At 45.4% G+C, this 22696-nt stretch overlaps 1 protein-coding gene across 4 annotated transcripts in view; it reads right to left on the minus strand.

Moving 5' to 3' along the window:
• SVOP (SV2 related protein) overlaps positions 1 to 22696 on the minus strand; it is an 84672-nt gene that overhangs the window by 40963 nt on the left and 21013 nt on the right. For all 4 annotated transcript variants that reach the window (XR_003793885.1, XM_029224897.1, XM_029224922.1 and 1 more), the window contains 4 exons: positions 20539 to 20624; positions 18956 to 19054; positions 14489 to 14560; positions 8002 to 8126 (listed from right to left, as the gene is read on the minus strand). Coding sequence is in view for 3 of the 4 variants with exons in the window: in XM_029224897.1 (XP_029080730.1) it covers positions 8002 to 8126; positions 14489 to 14560; positions 18956 to 19054; positions 20539 to 20624 (382 nt within the window). In the remaining variant the exon portion in view is untranslated. The remainder of the gene's footprint in view (positions 1 to 8001; positions 8127 to 14488; positions 14561 to 18955; positions 19055 to 20538; positions 20625 to 22696) is intronic.

A 22696-nucleotide genomic window follows, 5' to 3' on the forward strand; every position in this document is an offset into this window, starting at 1 on the left:
CCCTCCCTCCCTCCCTCCCTCCCTTCCTTCCTTCCCTTCTGCTCACACATGCATTATACTGCCAGTGCTCCACCCATACAAATGCCCCGATTCTCACCACCTCTGGCTATGCCAGTCCACCTTCCCATTGCCAGCACTCGCACCTCTTCCCTGAGCACTTTCTCTGGTCATTAAAGCTTGCTTTGCCAACCCATGTGGCAGACCAGAAGTGCCAAGGAATTTAAACTTCCCAGGAGCAGCTCTTAACAAATGACAGTTGCCTCGTCCCTCGAATGGGACAATTTGGAGAATGTGTTGCAGTGTCTCCCACAGGAAACTCTTTGCTTTTGAATTTCTGTGTCAGGATTTGCTCCTGATAAGACAGTCTGGAAATCTTTCCATAGTAATCTATGTAGAACTACCAGATTATTTTTTAATAGCCGTGACCCTATTAATTAATACTTAGATCGTTTTCAACTTCTTGTTTTTGCAACCTATGCCACAAGGAACATCTTTTCCTGTAATTGTTGTGCCCCACGTTTGGCCATTATTTATAGCAGTTCATGATGGGAAAGAGTCACTTGAGCTTCACCCAAAGTATGGGGATTATTACAATCATATTGAAGAGCTGAAGAATAAGCAATGAAATTAGCAACGCCAAGAAGCAGCTGAAACGGGCACAAACAACTCCCCACTGCAAATAATCGCATTTACAGCACTTGGCAGTTAGAGATTTGCCATTTGGATCACACGCCTGGGAAGGAAATGACCTGTGATCTCCATCTGGCATTTCTCCTTGGTCTTTGGGGGATAGAGCAGCGCCAAGGACAGATTTGTGAACCAGCTTATTCTAGACACCAATCTGAAGCAACTTCTGAGACAGGTCTCAAGGCAGAACAGGTGGGCAGCTACCTGGGGTATTCATCTTTAAGAGCGGCTAAAACACTCACTGGTAGGATGCCAGGTAGGGCAGGCTTCCATCTCAAAGGTAAATCGCATTTCTGCTGAAATACACAGCACCCTCTACTGGAAATAATAAACCATCTGCCCTGGTGCCAACCTGTGTCTTGTATATTTTTTGTGAGGCAGTATGTACAATTACAGGTGATTATTATTTTTCGGTGCCTATTTGCATTTTCTAAAACAAAAATGTACTGTTTATAATGATAAAGTTACATTTAACTCTTTTGCTTGGATTAAAGTCTCTTCCTTCTTGTGGGAATGTAAATTGGTACAGCCACTATGGAGAACAGCATGGAGATTCCTTAACAAACTAAAAATAGAGGTACCCTATGATCCTTCAATCACGCTCCTGGGCATATACCCAGAGAAAACCATAATCCAAAAAGATACATGCACCCCAGTGTTCATTGCAGCTCTATTTACAATAGCCAAGACATGGAAGCAACCTAAATGTCCACTGACAGAGGAATGGATAAAGAAGATGTGATATATTTATACAATAGAATATTACTCAGTCATAAAAAAGAATGAAACAATGCTATCTACAGCAGCATGGATGGACCTAGAGATTACCATACTAAGTGAAATGAGTCAGACAAAGAAAGACAAATATCACACGATATCGCTTATATGTGGCATTTTAAAAAAAGGTGCAGGGCTTCCCTGGTGGCGCAGCGGTTGAGAGTCCGCCTGCCGACGCAGGGGACACGGGTTCGTGCCCCGATCCTGGAGGATCCCACATGCCGCGGAGCGGCTGGGCCCGTGAGCCATGGCCGCTGAGCCTGCGCGTCCAGAGCCTGTGCTCCGCAACGGGAGAGGCCACAACAGTGAGAGGCCCACATACCGCAAAAAAAAAACACAAAGAAAAAGGTGCAAATGAACTTATATACGAAACAAAAACAGACTCAGAGACATAGAAAAAAAACTTATGGTTACCAAAGGGGAAGGCAGGTGAGAGGCTTGTGGAGCAGAGGTGAGTCAGCTGTGGCGATAGTAGCCTAGCCAGTCCCCATCCAACTCACCAGCAGACAAAAGACACAAGAGTAAAAGCCCTGCAGAGACCAGAACAAGCAAATGGCCAAACTGCAGTATCATGAGTTAAATAAATTGTTACCATTTTAAGCCATAAGTGTTGGGGTGGTTTGTTACAAAGCAACAAAAGGTAACTCTACATTCCACTTAAAAACCATCTGACCTTAAGCAAATCCCTCAGGATCGCTGAGCCTTAGTTTTCTCAGCTGTAAAATGGGGATAGTAGGGTTGTCCAATGGACAAGAAGAGGTAGTGTGAAGAGAGAGCTTAGCATGGGCCCCGCACCTGGCAAGCACTCCACTGACATTATTATTATCACCATCACTACTAATGTTACTGTTATCACCAAGGACCAATGTGAACACCTACTCTGAGGGAAGAGAGAAAAGAAAGAAGAAATAAAGGGAGAGGAGGAGTTAGAAAGGCAAAAATTAGGGCAGAGGGATGGGTTCCTTATTAACAATATAATTTCTATATGAATTGGTGGATGTTAGCTAAACTTACTGTGTTAATAATTTGCAAGATATATGTCATTACACTGTACACCTTAAACTTACACAGTGCTGAATGTCAATTCCATCTCAATAAAACTGCAAGAAAAACAATTTTTCAATTAAAAATTTTTAATAATATAATTTGTATTTATACTAAAAATCTGAGTACATTATAAGGACTTGTGATTGTTGAGCTTTTAACAATTATATAGCAAAATCTTATTCACTTGGTTTTGTGAGGTGGCACAACTGGGTAAAGTCCTTCTGAATGAATGGAAACTCTTAGTTACATTTAATTACACAAAAAATATCTTTGACTAAATGCTTCCAAATAATGAACTTAGGGGAGCCATTTTTATAACTAGATAAGAGCTTTGCATAATTAAGACATGATTATTTTTATGTAAATAGCTGGCGTGAAAGTGCTGGGGAACCAGTGAGTCTCTTGGGTGGCTAAATATTTCTTCTGTAATTTTTTTTTGGGGGTGGCCTCGCCACCCGGCATGTGGGATCTTAGCTCCCCAACCAGGGATCAAACCTGTGCCCCCCGCAATGGAAGTGCTGGGTCTTAACCACTGGACCACCAGGCAAGTCCCTCTTCTGTAATTTTGTTCGTGGTTTTTATTTGCCCTCCTTTTACTAACCATGTGACCTTACACATGTTACTGCTTTAAAGCCTCAGTTTTCTTACCTGTAAAATGGAGGTAATCATATCTACGTCTTAAGGTTTTGTGGGTTTAAAATGGTCATGTGCCTGGAAGGCAATAATAGCTCAATAAACAGACAGAAGGGCTATAGCAGCATTAAATAAATGAACAGCTAAATGGGGAGGCAAGACATTTGGGGTGTGGGGGAAGGGAGCAGGTAGGCAAGCTCAGAACCCTCACGACATCAGTAAGGGGGTAAAGGCCCTTCCAGCTGCTCTGTGTCCTTAATTTTATTTCCCTGGTGTCCTGTACTCTCTGCCTGAAGATCTCTTCCCTTCACAGTCTTAGGGGATGTTTTTTTTTCTCTCCTCTAGTTATTCTGCCATTGGAATCCCATCTGCTTACAGTCTTCCAGAGGTTCCTCAAAATTTCTGTTCTGCTGATAGCACCTTTTTCTTGCTTTCCAGCACTCTTCAAGATTTATTTCTTATACCTTTTATGTCACTTCCAGAAAATGTGGAAGAAGAGGACGTAGAAAAGAGTGTTTCTCATGGCACCATCTTGAAAAAGAATCACTGTGGACATTCTGAATCCCTGGTTCCTTTCCCTTTCGTCATATGGAAAGAAAATCCAGGGGGCTGTTTGGAGGCTGTTCTGTTGCCATCTCCCCGAGCATCCCTGGGAAAGGAATTTAATGTGTACCTCTGTGATCTCATTCCTTCCAGCATGAGGGGAAAATGGTCCCCTAGTCAATGAATGGCTCATGAATGAATGGGACAGTGGCTATAACTACAGGAATTCGTGGAGTCAGGCCAGAAGTGGAGCACATTGGCCACAAGCCCCTGCCAGCCCAGATTAATGGGCTTGGCTTAATGGCCTCTGCTTTAAGCTCCAGTGGTTTTTAAGCTCATCCCAGATCCAGGAGTCCATGACAAATGCCTACTGAGCACAGCCCTGGAAGATCAATAATGAAAAAGGGTGGGAAGGACGGAGTTGAACTGAGAGCCCCTAAGTGGCAGACAGTCTGGATTTGTCCCTGTGTTAAGTCCATGTTCTCACATCTCCTTTCCTCCACATTTGTTGTTTCCATAATTATACACCGAGTCCATCGTCCATCTCACTGATGCCTGAGCCTCTTACCAAAGCCTTCAGCAGACGAGCTGAGTGCTGACATTTTTTGAGTGTCTGCTAGCCACTGTCCTGGGCACTTCACATGCGTTGCCATTTAACATTCTAAGTGACCCATGGGGTAGGTATGCTATTATCCCCATTTTAGAGATGAGAAAACTGAGGTGTAGAAAGGCTTAATGACTTGCCTAAGGATGCACAGCTATTATGTAACAGGGCCAAGGTAGCCTGGTTTTGGAGCCCATGATCCAAGCACCCTGCTTCAGTATTAGCATTCTCCTTTGAGATCACCTCTCCCAGCCTCCCCAAACTGTGACACTCCGGAGGCTCAAGAAGTCAATCACTGAGCTGTTGACCCTCGGAGGGCAGGGGCTGCAGTGGTGCATCACCCCTATCTTCACCCACCAGAGCCAATCTTGCCATTTCTGCTGCCAAAAAGCCAGTCTGCCAGCAACAGAGACCAACATGGAGCCCTCAGGATGGAACCATCCCATGTCACTTGGTGGCGAGTTTTTTACATTGGACATCTTCCATTTGGGAAGAAGCAGTGATTCATCTTGACCGGAAATGGCACATATTCTGGGTATTGATTTGCCTTTCCTGCCCACAGGGTCTCAGGCAGCATTATTATCTGAGGGCTTTCCAAGTATTTGACCCATTGACACAGGATCCCCTAGTGCATGGGAGCAAGGGAGCCGATGTATAACAAAGGAGATGCAGCAGTGGGTATATGACCATGGAATCCACTGGTCCTTTCACATAACATGCCACCCTGGAGCTGCTGGCCTGAGTGATGGAGCAGCCTTTTGTAGGTGCCATGGAGGTGTCAGCTTGGAGATGATACCCTGTGAGGACGGGGCACTAACTTCTAGGACACAATATACCCTTAAATCAATGATTATTACATGGCGCTGTGTAGAAAGAAGACATGGTTCTGGAAATCTAAGAGTCGAAGTAGAAGTGGCCTTCATTGCCATCATTCCCAGTGACCCACTTGGGGGGGGTCTGTGCTTCCTCCATTCTGCATCTTCTAGGCTCTGTGGGTCTGGAGGTCCTGGTTCCCAGAGAGAATATGCTTCCACCAGGGTACGCAGCAAGAATCCAATAACTTAAACAACAGCTATCACCTAGTGACTTTGGGTTCCTTGTGTCAAGAAATGAGTAGCCATGAAAGAGAGTCATCATTCTGTCCCAGGAATTGATCCTAAGCATCAGGAGGTGGTAGGATTACTGTTATCTACTTGGGTACCTAGGTGATACACGGGACATCTCTTGGTAATCCCCCTGCCCAGTCTTGGTGTTAAATGGACGGGCAGCAGCAATGACCTGAGAAGGGCGTGGTAACAAGGGGCCTCATCTAGATCAGCAGAGGTACTAGCCAAAGGTGAGGAGAATCTAGAATAGGTGGCAGAGGGCAGAGAATAATACACATCGGCTGCAGTCATGAGGCCAGAAGCCATAGCAGGGACTGTAGGTTGTCTCACTAGCCATCCTTTTATAAGTCTTTTCAGGGAAAAGACCAACCAGAATCCTGGAGGAGCTGTTCCCAGACGGGGTGAACTTATTATACGATGCGAGCACATCCAAAGAGTCCAGGGAATGGACTGTAGTGGATGCTGTGATGCATCCCCTGGATTCCCCCTTCAGGGCTGAGGCATACGGTCCCTCTGGAATGACCAGGAGTACTGCCTGCTAAGAGCTCAGAATTGAGGCCCTTGCAGGAATTGCCTTGGCCAAAAATAGCTGACTTCCCCAAGGTCATGTTCGCTCCTCGCGGACAGCCCACATCCAAGGTGGCTGATGTGAGGGTACAAAGGCCCAGCCCCCATGCCTCAGTTTGGAACAACCCTAAAAAGCCATCCCAGCTTCCGAACCCCTACAGGATTGGCTGAGGCCCCCATCAGCTGTTACAATCGCATTGCCACTCAGCTTCTCCCTCTGCCCGTGCCCGTTTTTCTCACTCCCTTACAGGTGTTGATCCTGGCCCCCTCTTGCACACAAATCTCTATCTCAGTCTGTTTCCCAGGACGCCAGCCTGTAACAGGAACCGTGCCTGTTTGGCTCACTGCTGTACCCCCAGGACATAGCACTGGCCCACGTCATAGCAGGAGCTCAAGAAATATTGGTTGAATGAATGAACAAACTAGAAAGAAACCACCTGGTCCTTGTGCAAAATTTTCCTCAATTATTGCAGTAGGGTTCCTTATCTCCAACCTGTCCAACCCACCACTGCCAGATTAATACTTTTAAAGTACCTCTCCTGCTCAAGAACTTTCAGTGGCTCCCCACTGTCTATAGACAATCCCTTTGGCCTGGGATTCAAGACCTTTAAGAAGCTTGCCCCAGTCTACCTGTCCCATCTCAGTTTTCAATTCTCATGTATCTCAGCCTAACAAGCTACCTGAACTGGACCATTAGCCTTCCTCAGGCTCAGCTACGGCTTCCTCTTTTCATGAAATTCCCTTCCTATGAGATATCCTACATCTTCCCCAGTCTCCTCTGGGCCTTTCCAAATCCTTTTAATCCTTCATAGCAAGGCAGTAAAATGCAATGGTTAGAGCCCAGGCTCTGGAGTTAGAGGGAGTGGGTTCAGATTCCATCTCTGCCTCTTGTAGCTGTGTTACCTGGGGCAAGTTACTTTACCTCTCTGTGCCTCAGTTTCTTTATCTGTAAAATGGGGTTAATAATAGAATCTACCTCATAGGGAAATTTGGGGGATTAAATGAGACAATCTGGGCAAACTGTTTAGAACAGCACCTGCTCCTTAATAAACACTAAATATTGGCTATTAATCACCATCCTTGAGAGTGGGGTCAACACACTTTTTTTTTTTTTTTTTTTTTGGCCACACTGCCGCTTTCAGGATCTTAGTTCCCCAACTAGGGATGGAACCCAGGCCCTCGGCAGTGAAAGCGCAGAGTCCTAACCACTGGACCGCCAGAGAATTCCTAAACACACTTTTTCTATGAAGGGCTGAAGAGTAAATATGTCAGGTTTGCAGGCCATACAGTCTCTACTGAGACAACTCAACTCTGTTGCTGTAGCATGGAAACAGGTGTAGATAATACATAAATGTATGGTGCGGCTGTGTTCCAATAAAACTTTATTTAGAGACCCAGTAATCAGGTCAGATTCGGCCCACCTGCCACCACCTGCCAACCTCTGCTTCAGGATTCCCCAGTCTCCCAGGAGACAGTGACCTCTTCCTGCAAGTCTGACTACTGTCAGCATCATAACAACAGCAACAACAAAATAACACATAACTTACAGATAATTAGCCCCACCCCCTGCCTCCTGGTTAGGTTAGAAGAGGGTAAGAGGCACGCAGTGTAGTTAAGGGCACAGATGCTACAGGCGGACAGACTCAGGTTCTTAGTTCCACCTGCAGCCTGTGTGACTTGGGCAAATGATTTCACCCGCTGAGACTCAGTTTTCTCAGCTGTAAAGTGGAGACTGCACTAATTCAACACGTCCCCCCAACATCTTCTGGGGCTGCTGTGCTGTGTCAAAGAGAAACGTCCAATCAATGCTAGCTCTATTATCTTTATTATCATTTCACATCTACGACCTTCCAGCTACCGTGTTGCTTTTGCTGTTGGTAATCATTATAATACTGACAATGACACTATTCTCTGGCTCCATCAGAGCCCCTGGATACCAGAAGCCCTAGTGTATGTACCATCTTTGCATCCCTCTGAGGCCATGAACATAGTTGGCTGGCTGCCTGGCTGGGTGGCCAGAGCTGGGTCTTTACTTACGACTGGGGGACCCCTCCGATCCCGAAGCCCACCAGGCCCCGGAGCACCAGGATCCAGCTGTACACGGGCGCGAAAGCACTGAGGATGCCATAGTACAGGGTCCAGAGCACACTGATCTTCAGCCCCTGCGGAGAAGGAAGACACAGGGCTTCTCAGCATCTGTAGGTCACATGTCCCCTGCACATGTTCAAAGTCACCAATAGGGTCACGGTAAAGGGTGATCCACACAGCCAAGGGGATGCCCGGGGTTCTCTGCATGGGTGGCACCCACCCTGAGGGGGTGTGGGGGAAAACTGTGGGTCATTCTTGGTTGTCCCAATGATCGGCATTTAACAGATACATCCCAGAGATGTTAGATGTCTCACAGCGCGTGAGACCTAATAAAGACTTATCCTGTGTCCTGCACCAGCTCGAATCAAACTTCCCACCCTACCGTCCTGCAGTTGAAAACTGTTTATGGTTATCAGCGCCTAGATCTTCACTCTAGTTTACATATAAACAGGATTTTGGAAGGTGGGTCACGTAATTTTTCAGGAATGCAACTTCTAGGTAAATCAAAGGAGGATACACTTTGTTTTATCCAGAATTTTACAAAATGGTCCATCATTTCAGAAAACCGTGTTGCCAATGGCAACGCTGCGTGTGATAGCTGAGTGACTGAGGGAACACTTCGGCATCTGTCTGCATTCATATGTGTATCTATGAATAGATTGATCTGAATCTTATTTCAAAACGTCAGATATAAAGAAAAAGCATTGACAAGATTCCTTTAAATCCAAACTTATTTATAATTGGGGCAAATAGTAACTACTTCCTTTTAGGATCTAGGCAGAGTTGTGTGTAAATATTTGCATATTGAAAGTAAATTTATTAATTACCTCCTTTAAAAATTTTCTCCCTTGTATCATAGTTAGAGCATTATAACTGACTTCTTTTTTATTATTTTTATTTTTTTATTTAATTTTTTTTGGCCACGCCGCGAGGCTTGCGGGATCTTAGTTCTCTGGCCAAGGATCGAACCCCGGCCTCTGGCAGTGCAAGCATGAAGTCCCAACCACTGGACCACCAGGGAAGTCCCTGACTTCTTTTTTAAAACTGTGTAAGCAGCTAGGTTATTTTATCTTTGAAATTATTTCTGGATTATTAGGGGCACTATTAAAAATTTTATAATTTTTTTAAATAAAGGGGACACTGTAGGGAATTCCCTGGCGGTCCAGTGGTTAGGACTCAGTGCTTTCACTGCCATGCCCTGCGTTCGATCCCTGGTCAGGGAACTAATATCCCGCAAGCCGCATGGTGCAGCCAAAAAAAAAAAAAAGACATTGTATTTGATGGGGTTGAAAACCTCCTAGGAACACAATACTGCAGGACAAACCTGGTACATATTCCTGGAGTGTCAATTACCCTTAGAGACTGAGAAAAAATTAAGGGTGAATGTAATTTAAAATAGAGTTTTTATAACACAACCAACACCAAATGTATTATGGAGTAGAATGCAAATTTAACATGAATTTTAGACCCGCCACATGAGGTCTGAGCAGACCTCCTTCTGCAGCACTGTTCCTAAATCTGTAGGACTGAGTTCACCCTTCTGCCAGCTCCCCATACCCCCATGCTTCAGGGAGAAAGTGTGAGACATACTAATTTTAGCTTTAAAATGAAAATGAATTAAAAGTGACTAGAGAGGGAATTTGGAGGTCTACCAGATGATTTCAGGTCTTTTGGAAAACGATTTTAGGTGGAAGAGAGAATGTTTTAAATAACTTTGCATCACCTTGCAAGCAGGCGATCTCCTTTTCATTTTAACCTTCACTTGTCTGATTACGCCCAAGAGGAAGTATCCATGTGGTGCTGGTCTTTTTTTTCTAAATTTATTTATTTATTTATGGCTACATTGGGTCTTTGTTGCTGCCTGCCGGCTTTCTCTAGCTGCGGCGAGTGGGGGCTACCCTTCGCTGTGGTGTGCGGGCTTCTCACTGAGGTGGCTTCTCTTGTGCGGAGCAAGGGCTCTATTCACGCGGGCTTCAGTAGTTGTGGCTCATGGGCTTAGTTGTTCTAAGACATGTGGGATCTTCCGGACCAGAACTTGAATCCGTGTTCCCTGCATTGGCAGATGGATTCTTAACCCTGCTGGTCCGTCTTTAACACCTTTTTAAACATCTGCTAATCTCTCACTTTAACAGAGAGGGCAGTGGGGCAACCATACCAGCTAGAATTTTTTTTTAATTAATTAATTAATTTATTTATTTTGGGCTGTGCTGGGTCTTCGTTGCTGCGCGCGGGCTTTCTCTAGTTGACGCGAGCAGGGGCTACTCTTCGTTGCGGTGCGTGGGCTTCTTATTGCGGTGGCTTCTCTTATTGCGGTGGCTTCTCTTGTTGCGGAGCACGGGCTCTAGGCCCGCGGGTTCCAATAGTTGTGGCACAAGGGCTCAGTAGTTGTGGCTTGCGGGTTGTAGAGGGCAGGCTCAGTAGCTGTGGCTCAGGGGCTTAGTTGCTCCGCACCATGTGGGATCTTCCCGGACCAGAGCTTGAACCCATGTCCCCTGCATTGGCAGGCAGATTCTTAACCACTGTGCCACCAGGGAAGCCCCCAGCTAGAATTTTATAACATTGTTTTCTTTGTATTTATTTTTGCAGCTACTTCCTATTTACTGCAGTTGCTATTGATTTCCCATTTAAGACTCTCTATCAAGTTTCCTTTTCAAAAAACATGCATTTAAGGATTTTTAAAAATGTTGATATAAAGAAAGATATTAAGTATATAAGAGAACAGGTGGAGCAGGAATTATTCAAGCCCAGGAAAACCTGGATCTATTGTCATAATGAATAACAATAATAATTAATAAATAATAAAGCAACCTTTCTGTTCCCCTAAACCCAGGGCTATGATATTGGTACCTGCCACACATATACTTGGTTCCTTTCTTTTGGCTTAAGCTAACTTAATAGGGATTTTCTTCCTTGGAACCCAACAAGTCTTGAATCAGTAACAAGACATCATTAGCAGCAGAGAAAATAAAAGAACAGAAGGAAAACAGCAGGAGGAGAGGAGAGGGGAGAGAGGAGGGCACCCAGACTGGCACATGGCAGCCAAGCCTCTCTCACGGGGCTGCTCAGCAACTGTGCTATCCCAGTGAGGTCACCGGGTGCCCCCATACCAGGCAGCAAAGACAAGCAGGCTGATCTGTCCTGTCAGGTCATAGCAGGGTACAGCTGGCTCTGCATTTGCCCGCCTATGCCAGGGCTTTCCAGCTGCCCAGAAAATGAGGACTCAGCAACCATTTGGAAGTACTGTTATAGCTATTGCAAAGGCACCACCAGTGCCAACAAGCCCCATCTAAGCACTGCTTCGGGACTCTGCAGAAATGTCCTTTGGGCTTCTCATCACCTACAGTTGTCATTCTACCTAACATCTGTTCTGCCTTTTAGATTGTTACCCCTCCCTCCCTTCCTCCCTCCCTTGCTTTCTTCCTTCCATATCTATTAAGCATCCTCTGTATACCAGGCTCTAGAGATAGATGGATAGATATTATACATTTATTAATTTGCTGATTCAGTTATTCATTCAACAATAAGCATGTATTGAGTGACTGCAGTATACCAGACACTTAGAGATACTGATATATATTATTCATTCATTCAATACACAGGTATCGAACACCTGTTGTGTGCCCAGCACTAGAGGTACTGAAATGTATCATTCATTCATTCACTCATTTGTTCACTATACATGTATTGAGCACCTGTTGTGTGCCTGGCAGTTGAGGTCCTAATATACATTATTCATTCATTCATCCATTCACTCTGCACACATTGACAGCCTACTGCTTGCTAAGCACTTGGCTTTGTCCTGGGCTAGGACAGGCCACATGACAGCCAGAGTCTCTGACTTCATGGAACTTTCATTTGCATTTCTTAAATCGCAGCCCCATCATTACACTGGATCCTCACAGTGGGCTGTGGAAAGACGTTATTTTCATGACCACTTTATAAATCAGCACGTTGAGGGCCGACAGAGTTGAGTGATTTGTTCAGGATCAGCAGAGTCAAAACTGGAGCCAGGATTTCTAATGCCCGAAGCTGTACTTTGAATGAGCCACTCCCCTTCTCCAGGACCTTTGATGGCTCCCCATTACCTCTGGCAGAGAACATACACACATGATGCAGGTGTAAATGCAGTGAGGACAGGTGGGCCTGGGTGAATGAAAGAGAACTTGCCCTGCCTTGCCAGCCTCAGCTCCAGACGAAAGCTAACATCACAGAGTGTGGATCCCAAGCTGCCGGATAACGCAGCTTTCCAAAAACCCACACCTCTTTTTACTTTTATGCAAAAATATGTGATTTTTGAAACGGAGGCAACTGATTCAAAATCCCATAAAGCATTGCATGGGATAAATCATACACATCTGGGGGCCACATTTGGCTCATGGCCCACCTGTCTGCCACCTGGAGCCTGGAAAGGCTTTCATCTTGCTGCCACTTGGATGCCAGGCCTGCAACCCCAAAGGAGCATGCTGATCTCATTGCCATGAGCATTGCTCAGTCTCCTGCAGGACTGTCTGGCTCAAGCCTCCTGGTACTCGCCAATCTTTCTCAAGCACAAGGAAAATAGTCACAGGCAAGGAAACCCGAGGATCTTCAAAATATTGAAAAGAGAGGCCCAGTGCCTGCCAGCCACCTCCTTTTCCTCCTTAGAGATAACGTGGTCCTGTAGCCTTTGAACTAGAGGATGACCTGATCACATTGTAAATCTTTTTTTTTCGAGTCCCAACCAAAAGTAGTTACCATTAATCACGGGCTAACCATGCATCTGTAAATACTGTTCTAAGTGTATTATATACATTTTCTTTTTTTTTTTTTTTTTTTCCGGTACGCGGGCCTCTCACCATTGTGGCCTCTCCAGCTGCGGAGCACAGGCTCCGGAAGCACAGGCTCAGCGGCCATGGCCCACGGGCCCAGCCGCTCCGTGGCATGTGGGATGTGGGATCTTCCCGGACCGGGGCATGAACCTGCGTCCCCTGCCTCGGCAGGCGGACTCTCAACCACTGCGCCACCAGGGAAGCCCTACATTTTCTTATTTAATCCTCCCAGCAATCCTTTGAGCTCCTACTGTTGTCAACCCTATTTTGCCGATGGGAAAACTGAGGCTCAGAGAGGTAAAGCAGCTGTCTCAAGGTTACCTCGCTCGACAGGGGGCGCTACGTTATGAACCCGGATGCGTTTATCTCCGTCTGCGCAAGGCCACACACCCACAGTCGCCCTTCCTTTCTGCGGCTGCCACAAGCCCCCCGGCTGTATAAACTTCTGTAGGAATCAAAGCATTCTCGGGGCTTCCCTGGTGGCGCAGTGGTTGAGAGTCTGCCTGCCAATGCAGGGGACACGGGTTCGTGCCCCGATCCGGGAAGATCCCACATGCCGCGGAGCGGCTGGGCCCGTAAGCCATGGTCGCTGAGCCTGCGCGTCCGGAACCTGTGCTCCGCAACGGGAGAGGCCACAACAGTGAGAGGCCCGCGCACCGCAAAAAAAAAAGAAAGAAAGAAAGAAAAGCGTTCCACTGAGTCCTAACCCCACATGTGATCCTCCTGCAAAGTCACGCAGCAGACGCCCTCACAGAAACCTCCCAGCTGAGCCAAGGAAGATCAGGGAGCTAAGAGGAGGTTCTCCGAGCTTGCCAAGGCTCGCCAGCTGTCTGGCTCGCCTGCTGATCCTGGAGGAGTTCTGGGGAAGCTTTATAATTAGAGCCGGATCCATCCTCCACGAGGTTGGGCCAGAATTCCATGCTGGGGAGAAGGAGGCTCTTCAATCTGGTGGCACTTTCTCTCTCTCTCTCTCCGGTCACGCCAGCTTTATGTTGGGTGTGGTATTTAGCAAGCTGCTCAGGAGATCTGGAGGAACCCTCTGCAGACAGCCCCCTCCAAACTTCATCTATTTGGGGTGGATGAATGTTCAACTAATCAAATGAATTCCAGGGAATCGTTCAGTGATGTCTCCCAGCGGCCAAGGTCAAGGTGATGGATGTGAACTCTGGAGCCAGATGCACCTGCATTTTAACACCGGCCTTGCCATTTATTGGCACCGTGAGCTTGGCAAATAGGAAGGATAATGGAAATTGAAGAAACATTTCCTCTGTGTCAAGAGCTTTCTGTCACAAGGGTCATTTACTCCCCGTAACAGCCCTATGGGGAAGACTATTATTATACCATTTACAGATGAGGAAACTGTGGCACAGACAGATTGAGCGCCAAGGGGATGGGGGTGGGCACCACCAGCATCTTCCACGTTCTGAAATGCACATCCTTGGGTCCCACTAGGGATATGTGATTTCAAGAGTCCACAGCCTCAGAGCAACGTCTTCTCTTTGCCCTTCAGTGTATCCCTGAATTAATTAGACCCCCACCAAATGCTCAGTCAGCATAAGTTTTGCTACTTTGTCAATGCCATCACAAAGATAACCCAGAGGACACGAGCTTAGGAGAAGTTGCCTTACTGTTTTCCTGCCATACTGGTCTGAGATGTTTCCCCAGAGGGTAGAACTGGACATCATGCCAACAAAGACCACCTGTGTGGGCAAAGACAGTTTCTGTTAGATAATGACATGGAGCATCGTGGAGAAAAGGAACACCAATTTGAAAGTGTGACGTCACACTCCTGTAATAAGAATGAAGCAAGCTTTACTGAGAACGTGTTGAGATGCAAATACTAGTCTACATGCTTCATGTTACTGTTTAAGCCTCACAACAATCCCATGGGGCGGGTGCTATTATTATCCCCATTTCACAGATGAGGAAACAGAGACTCAGAGAGGGGAGGTCACATGGCCTGGGTCACACAAGTGTAAGTGATGCAGCCTGGGCTGGAATCAGGCTGCATGGCTGCAGAGCTAGTATTTTACCAATTTCTCACCAAACCCAAGAAATGTCTTATGGCTAAAAAAATGTTAAAGATTGCAAGGTAGAGTTTGGAGGATATGAAAACAGGAGACAGGAGGTTAGGATAGGAGTTGTAAGCCATTAGCAAGAGACAGCAACCATGGAGTGCTCACTGTGTGCTGGGTAAAGTCCTTGTTCCGTTGTTAACCCTTGATCAGAGCAGATGAGTTATAAATGCTCATACCCATTTTATAGATGGGTAGCTTGAGGTTTAGAAGTTTTAAGAAACCTGCTCTTATCCCAGGGAGGAGAGGGTAGAGACAGGTCTTAAACCCAAACAGGCCGACTAGAGCTCTCTTCACTGTTCTATCCTTTCCGGAGCACTCACCAAGTGTCAGACACCACACTGAATGCTTTTTACATATGTCTTACCTAATTCTCACAGCAGCCCTAAGGAGTGGGTACTATTATTATCCCCAGTTTACATATAAGGCCACTGAGGCCCAGAGACGGGAATGGCACTGTTTAGTGTGGTCTGAACCCAAAAGCATTCCTCCAGGCATGACTTAGAGCAGAGGGCTCCAAACCGGCTACACAGAGGTGTTCCAAGGGAGAAGCAGATTTGGACAGTTTTAAAGGAATTCATTTCCAGGCCCTCAACTTCCACAGAGATTCTTTCCTGAGAACAGGTTAGGGGTCTCACCAGTTCCCTCCTCCCTTTCTCAACCACCCCTCCCCCACTTCTCCCTACCGCATCCTCCCAATGCACCTTTTGAGGTTAAACATTGCTTTGAGGTTAAACCCTCCAGGATGCCTCCAGAAGGACACCAATGACACAGTTACAAATCCTTTCGCAAGTCATCTTGATTCCAATTCCATTTTATTATTATTATTTTTTATTTTATTTATTTATTTATTTATTTGCGGTACGCTGGCCTCTCACTGTTGTGGCCTCTCCCGTTGCGGAGCACAGGCTCCGGACGCGCAGGCTCAGCGGCCATGGCCCACACCCAGCCGCTCCGCGGCATGTGGGATCCTCCCGGACCGGGGCACGAACCCGCGTCCCCTGCATCGGCAGGCGGACTCTCAACCACTGCGCCACCAGGGAAGCCCCATTTTATTATTTTTAACCAAATTGCAGGAGAGCCTAATCAAGCTGTCAGAAAATTAGATCACTAAAAATAATTTTTCATAAACGACTGCCGTGTGCTCTTCGGCACGAAACTTGGAAGTTGTTGGAAAACATCAAGTGGCATTAGTTTATTGAGTTATTACAAAACTCCTTCAGTTTCCTCCCCTCAAAGTTTTTATATGTGAACAAAGCCTTTCATATTCGTATCCATTCAATAAATATGAAAAGTAGGAGTAGCCTAGTGGCTGAACCCTGTCTCATTTTAGCAATAAGTAATGATTCAAGAATGCATGACATAATTGGGAAACACTCTGTAGCCCTCATGAAGAGGTGTGTTCCTGATAAGGTGACTTATGTTTAGCAATTATTTATCAAAATTAATTCTATCTTGTTTTGATCTGTTGTTTATTACTAAAAATTATCATGATAACTTACTGCAGGAGAAAAATGTTAATACTCAGAGCCTTATGATCTCAGAAAATTAAAAACAATAACTTAAAATGTCACAAAAACTATGATAGGGTGACAAATGAAGTACTTTCAAGCATAATAAAACATTACATTAAGATAAAATTATATGGAGAAATGGAATGAAAATACCAGTTCAAGAAGAAAACAAGACAATGCAAAATTTCCAAATTCTTCTGAAGAGCTTATTCATGTTATTTTTACACAGGTGATGGTGGGTAGCAGATAAATATTTCAATTCCATTGGACACATTAAAAAGAGTGATATGGGACTCCCCTGGTGGCGCAGTGGTTAAGAATCTGCCTGCCAGTGCAGGGGACATGGGTTTGAGCCCTGGTCTGGGAAGATCCCACATGACGCCAAACAGCTAAGCTCATGCGCTACTGAGCCTGCGCTCTACAGCCCGTGAGCCACAACTACTGAAACCCACGCACCTAGAGCCATGCTCCGCAACAAGAGAAGCCACTGCAATGAGAAGCCCACACACAACAATGAGTAGCCCCCGCTCGCCGCAACTAGAAAAAGCCCACGCGCAGCAACGGAGACCTGACGCAGCCAAAAATAAATAAACAGATAAATAAATAAATAAATTTTTAAAAAATAAAAAATGAAAAGAGTGATATGAAAGTTTTATTTGAACTTTTAATATTTCAATACTCCAGAAATTATATATGCTGCAACTATAATTTTAAAGTTTTAACGTCAATTTAAAAACTTGTGAGACTCCTGGGGGCTGCATAGTTTTTACACAATTCTTTTCTAGATTAGCGAGAGCAGAAGTGTTTGATGATTACTGTCTTGGGGTAAAGTGTGGCCTTAGTCATGTGCTAAATGATATCCTTACATCCCGAAAGAGTCAAGCATCCCTGTAAACACCCGTTTTCCCCCATTCTCACTCTCCCAGGGGAGACCTAGGCACCGCAGAGTACTGGTTATATATCACAGTAATTACGGTAATCTCACACAGTATTGCCTGTGACAGCAACGACGGTCAGTCTCATCCTTCTTATGTACTTTATGCAGCTGAAGCAGCTCCTGCAGTGCCCTAACTTTTCTGCAGAAAACTTGACCATGGAACTTCACTGCTTTACTAGCCCATGAGTCCAAACCTGATACCATAGGAAAGTGATCCAGGGCAGTAAGCTGGGGGCAGGGGCTCTGAGTCTGCCTGGCCTTGATTTCAATCCTGCCTCTGCCTCTGATAGGCTGTGTGAGTTTGGGCAAGTCATCGCACCTGTCTGAGACTTAGTGTCCTTATCTGTAGAAATGGGAGGAGTAATAACAGCACCTTTTTCATAGGTTGAGAGGGTTAAAGAGGTAAAGCATGGACAACCCCTAGCACAGATGCTGGCATATAAGTGCTCGTTGATAAATGGTGGCTGTTAGGAACCAATGACAAGGGATCAAAAAGGCCTCGCATCACAAAAACACAGACCTGTGATTATTCCTTAGGAGGTATTAGTGAGAATGAGGAAAGAAAGAAGCGTCATTTACCCGACCTCTACCATGTGCTGGGCACTCTAGGGCTTTTGTCGACCATCCGAAGTCAGACAGGCGTTATCACCCCCATTTTGCACCCCCATTTTGCAGAGCCGAAAGTGTCTCATTCAAGGTCCCTCATCTCAAGGTAACTAAACCACAAAAATCCAGATGTATGCGCTTATGAAGTTCCTTATTGCCTTGTTGCCAAAGGCCAAAGGCACTCAGGCCATTCTTGAACAGCTGTCCATAGAAAAACAGCATTCTGGGAGACATTCCTAGTCAGCAATGACTCTGCCACTAGCTAGGCTGTGTGACCTTTTGTGAGTGACTTAACCTCTCTGCACTCATCTTCCTCAGCTCATAATAGTACCTACCTCATAGCATTGTGAGGATTAAAAAGCACAATGTATATTGCACATATATTGTATACAGTGTATATAAAGCCATTTGCACTGTAAATGCTCAATAAACATTAGCTTTTGTGGGTATCATTATTTTTATCCTCTTATCCAGCCTGGCCATTCCCCTCCCTTTTAGAAGATTGCCGTTGAACTATCTCTGACAAAAATTAAGCGTCTGACTCATGCTCCTCCAAGCCTTAGTTCCAGGGAGCAGCAGCTCCTATGATTTACTGAACATGTACTATGTTGTTTCCAATCCTCAAGTCACCCTCACGTGGGAGGAACTGGCATCTTTTTGGAAGAGTGAGGCTTATAAGGTTTAAGTGATACGATCAGGTGCGTTCCAGCTTCCTGGCAATTGAGCTACCCCCAGGTAGCTGGAACCCCCAGGAGAGGTTAGAGTTGGCTGCAAAGCTGCCAGGATACGTGAGATGGAGAAGGGAGGAGGAATCTGAGGTAATGGTGTTTCCATTCAGGGTTTAAGTCTCTTCTGTTGAGTCCTTGGCAGCAGAAGGAGGAGGGGGACATCCTACTGAAACCACCCCTCCCCCCGGGGAGACCAGAAATGTGCACAAAAGGAAAGAGCTGCTGGGCTGCCTACCGAGGTCAGCAACGCCACCTGCCAGCTGGGCAGCCGCCACTCGCAGTGCAGCTGCGGCGCAAGGATGCTCAGGATCATCATCTCCATGGCGTCAGCCATCTGCAGGGAGCAAGCAAACATCATGAGGCCAGGATGCTGCCCGGGCCAGGGCCGGCTAGCCCCTCACCAAGTCCACGACCCCAAGCAAGTGTGTACAAAAATCCCTCTTCTACCTTCTGCTGAGTGCCCTATCACACATCAAAACACACTGAAAGTTGGGACTTCCCTGGAGGTCCAGTGGTTAAGACTCCACCCTCCCAATGCAGGGGGCATGGGTTTGACCAGGGCGGGGAAGTAAGATCCTGCATGCTGATCCCGCATGCCGCTGCAGAGCGGCCAAAAATACAATAGATAAATTAAATTTTAAAAACACACTGAAACAAAGCACCGCCTGGAAGGGTGGGATAGGGAGGGTGGGAGGGAGGGAGACGCAAGAGGGAAGAGATATGGGAACATATGTATATGTATAACTGATACACTTTGTTATAAAGCAGAAACTAACACACCATTGTAAAGCAATTATACCCCAATAAAGATGTTAAAAAAAAAAACAAAACAAAAAAACACTGAAAGCTCCAGTAGTTAAAACAGTGCGGTGCCATGCAGGAATTGACAACTAGACATTCAACATTCTTTGTGTGTGTGTGTTCTCCCGTGTTTGGAAAAACTTAGGGGCACTCCCCGAATGAAGTGGTAAGATATCATATTTCGAAAATCAGAAAAACATTTTTATAGAGGTAGAGAGACAATGACCCTTTTCTCTTATAGCTCAATTAAAAACTAGTTTCTCTTTGGTCATCGTTCATGTAGAATTGTCAGTATAGTTAATGAGTGACCTTTTAACATTATTAAAACATACTGGGAAGCCCTGGTAGCTAAATACAGTGGTACCTTTACTGGATTAAACAGACAAAGCAATGGCACAGAAATGAGAGTCAAGAAGCAAACCCATGTAGCCGTGGGAATGCGGTGGATGATAAAGGTGGCTCTGCAAATTAGTGGGAAAAATGATGTGGGGAAATTGATGACTGTTTGGAAAACTATGTAGTTAAATCTCAGTCTTGCACTAGTCACAAAAAATCAATTTCAATTGTATTAACGGTCTAGATGCATTATTTGCTTTAGGTAGATTAAGGGAGTTTGACGAGGGCTCATGAGCCCCTTAAAACGAAGGCACATTTTGATCTGTGCATGTTTTTCTAGGGTGAGCCTCACAGATGACATCAGAATCTTATAGAAGCCCTGAGCCTCAAAGGGTTGAGAACCACTTAATTAACCAGAAGCTTCAACTTCTCCTTGAGGGCAATTGTCAACCACACCTAACCTCCACAGCCCCCAACCCCCATACCTTCATTATCACCCAGGGTCACTCAACCCAAACTCTGCTGATTCAAGCAAAGGCTCTATGCGGAAGGAGCTGTGTCCTTCCATGTAGACCATGGAAAGCCAGTTGAGCAGCACAGGTGTTCTTTGGAAAGCCAGTTGAGCAGCACAGGTGTTCCTTGGAAACTGAAGGTGAGGTCACTGTCCCCAGAGATACTTGCCCAAGCCAAGCCGGTGAGAACAGAGAGCTTCCATTGAAATTTTCCAAAACCAATGGCTTCCACCGCATCTTCCACCATGAAAGTATCTGGGAAGGAGAAGGGGGAGGTGGAAGAAGGAGTCAGTGCATCTTGCAGTTGTCCTAGTGTGTGGGGCCTAGGTGGGGGCGGGGGGGGGTCCCTGGCCAAGCTCTTTAAAGGCAGTGCATGCTGCTTCTAGAACTTATCCTAGAAAAACCTTCCAGCAAGCATGAAGGTATATCTTGCTGCAAAGTCCAACGCAACATTGTTTCTACAAAAGGAAAAACTGGACAACCCAGAATGTCTATCAACAGGGAATTGGTTAAATTATTTTATATATTATATTTAAATGTTTATATATCTACATTATGAAATACAACCCATCTGTTTAAAGACGGGCAGATATAGAAAGATGCATACAGTATATATTGCTAATTTTAAGAAAACAAAGATGGACCACGGGGAGCAAGATTAAGTGTCCACAGACTGTCGACAGGGTTATCTGTCAGCATTCACTTTTTTGTACATTTCGATCATGTCTGAATGCTTCCTAAATAAACACATATTATTTATATACTCAGAAAAAAATAAGGATATAATTTAGAAGCTCATAAGTGTTTTGAGAAAGACGAAAAGACTAAATGCAATGTGGTGTGCTGGATTGGTTCCTGTAACAGCACTGCTGGGAAAACTGGTGAAATCTGAATGAAGTCTGGAGTTTCCTGGATAGTATTGCACCAGTGTTAATTTCTTAGTTTTGACAAGTGTGCCATGGTTAAGTAAGATGTTAACTTTAGGGGAAGCTGCATGAAGAGTATATGAAAAAATAACAAACAGACAAAAAAGATTTTGAGAAAGACAAAAAGAGTATACGAGAACTCTCTGTGCTATCTTTGCAACTTTTCTGTAAATTTAAAATAATCCAGGGACTTCCCTGACAGTCCAGCGGTTAAGACTCTGCGCTCCCAATGCAGAGGGCACAGGTTCAATCCCTGGTCGGGGAACTAAGGTTCGCATGCTGCACAGCAAAGCCAAAAAAAAAAAAAAAAGTCCAAAATAAAAAGTTAACTAAAAAATAAAAATACTAAAGGAGCATGCTGGGTGGCCTTCCTGTGGGGCCTCTGAGGATCTCATCAGCCTCTGCTGGGAGTTGTCATCTTATTAGAATTTCAATCATGGGCCCCTTATAGCAATCATAATTTTCTCTAGAAGTATGAGCTGGTGTTTATCACCCCAGCAGGGTATGGTTTCCTTCAGTAAAAATACTGAGGAGAAAGCAGAGTGATTTCTATAACATCATCAATAATAAGAACAGTAATAGTAATAATATAATGGTGTCTTTATGGAGTGCTCCCTGTGGGTCAGGCACTGTCCTAAGAGCTTGATGTACATTATCTCATTTACTCCCTGTCACAACTACTAGTTAAGGCTCAGTCTTAGCCCCATTTTACAGAGGAGGACATGAACTTGCCCACTGTTAACGTAGCTGGCACACTGAGATCTGGGAATTGAGCCCAGATCAGCCTGAACCTGAAGCCATTGCTTCTAACCTCTGCCTCCCCTTCCTCCCCAGTCATTGCCTCCTTAGATCTGCCAACAACAGGCCTTGGGCTCAAGCCATTAATCCTCTCTCTTGTTGGGAACTGCTTTCAGGAATGCATAGAATGTTTTCATCCATCAGCATCGTCAGGTGGTGAGGGGAGACCAGGTCCCCTAGCACGGCTTCAAGTCTCTTGTTTGACCATCTGTATGCAGAGGGAGCACAGGGTCATGGGTAGGAATGTGGGCTCTGAGGCCAGATTTCCTGGGTGTAAATCCAGCTTGGCTAAGTTCTAGCTGTGTGACCCTGGGCAAGATACTTAACCTTCTGTACTTCTGTGTCCTCTCCTGGAAAATGGGAAAGATAATCGTAATACTTACAACTGGAACTGTTGTGAAGATTAAATGGGTAATATGTGTAAAGTGCTTAGAACAGTGCCTGGCACAGAGGAAATCCTCAGCCTGTGTCTGCTGCTCTAACCACTACTGTCATCTTCACAATCACCATTGCCACCATCATCATATTATCACCATCACCATCACCATCTCATCACCATCATCATCATCTCTATCACCATCACCATCACCATCACCATCTCAT

Source organism: Monodon monoceros, unplaced genomic scaffold, assembly GCF_005190385.1.
Source record: "Monodon monoceros isolate NGI ecotype Baffin Bay Population unplaced genomic scaffold, NGI_Narwhal_1 Super_Scaffold_1, whole genome shotgun sequence".
NCBI lineage: Eukaryota > Metazoa > Chordata > Mammalia > Artiodactyla > Monodontidae > Monodon > Monodon monoceros.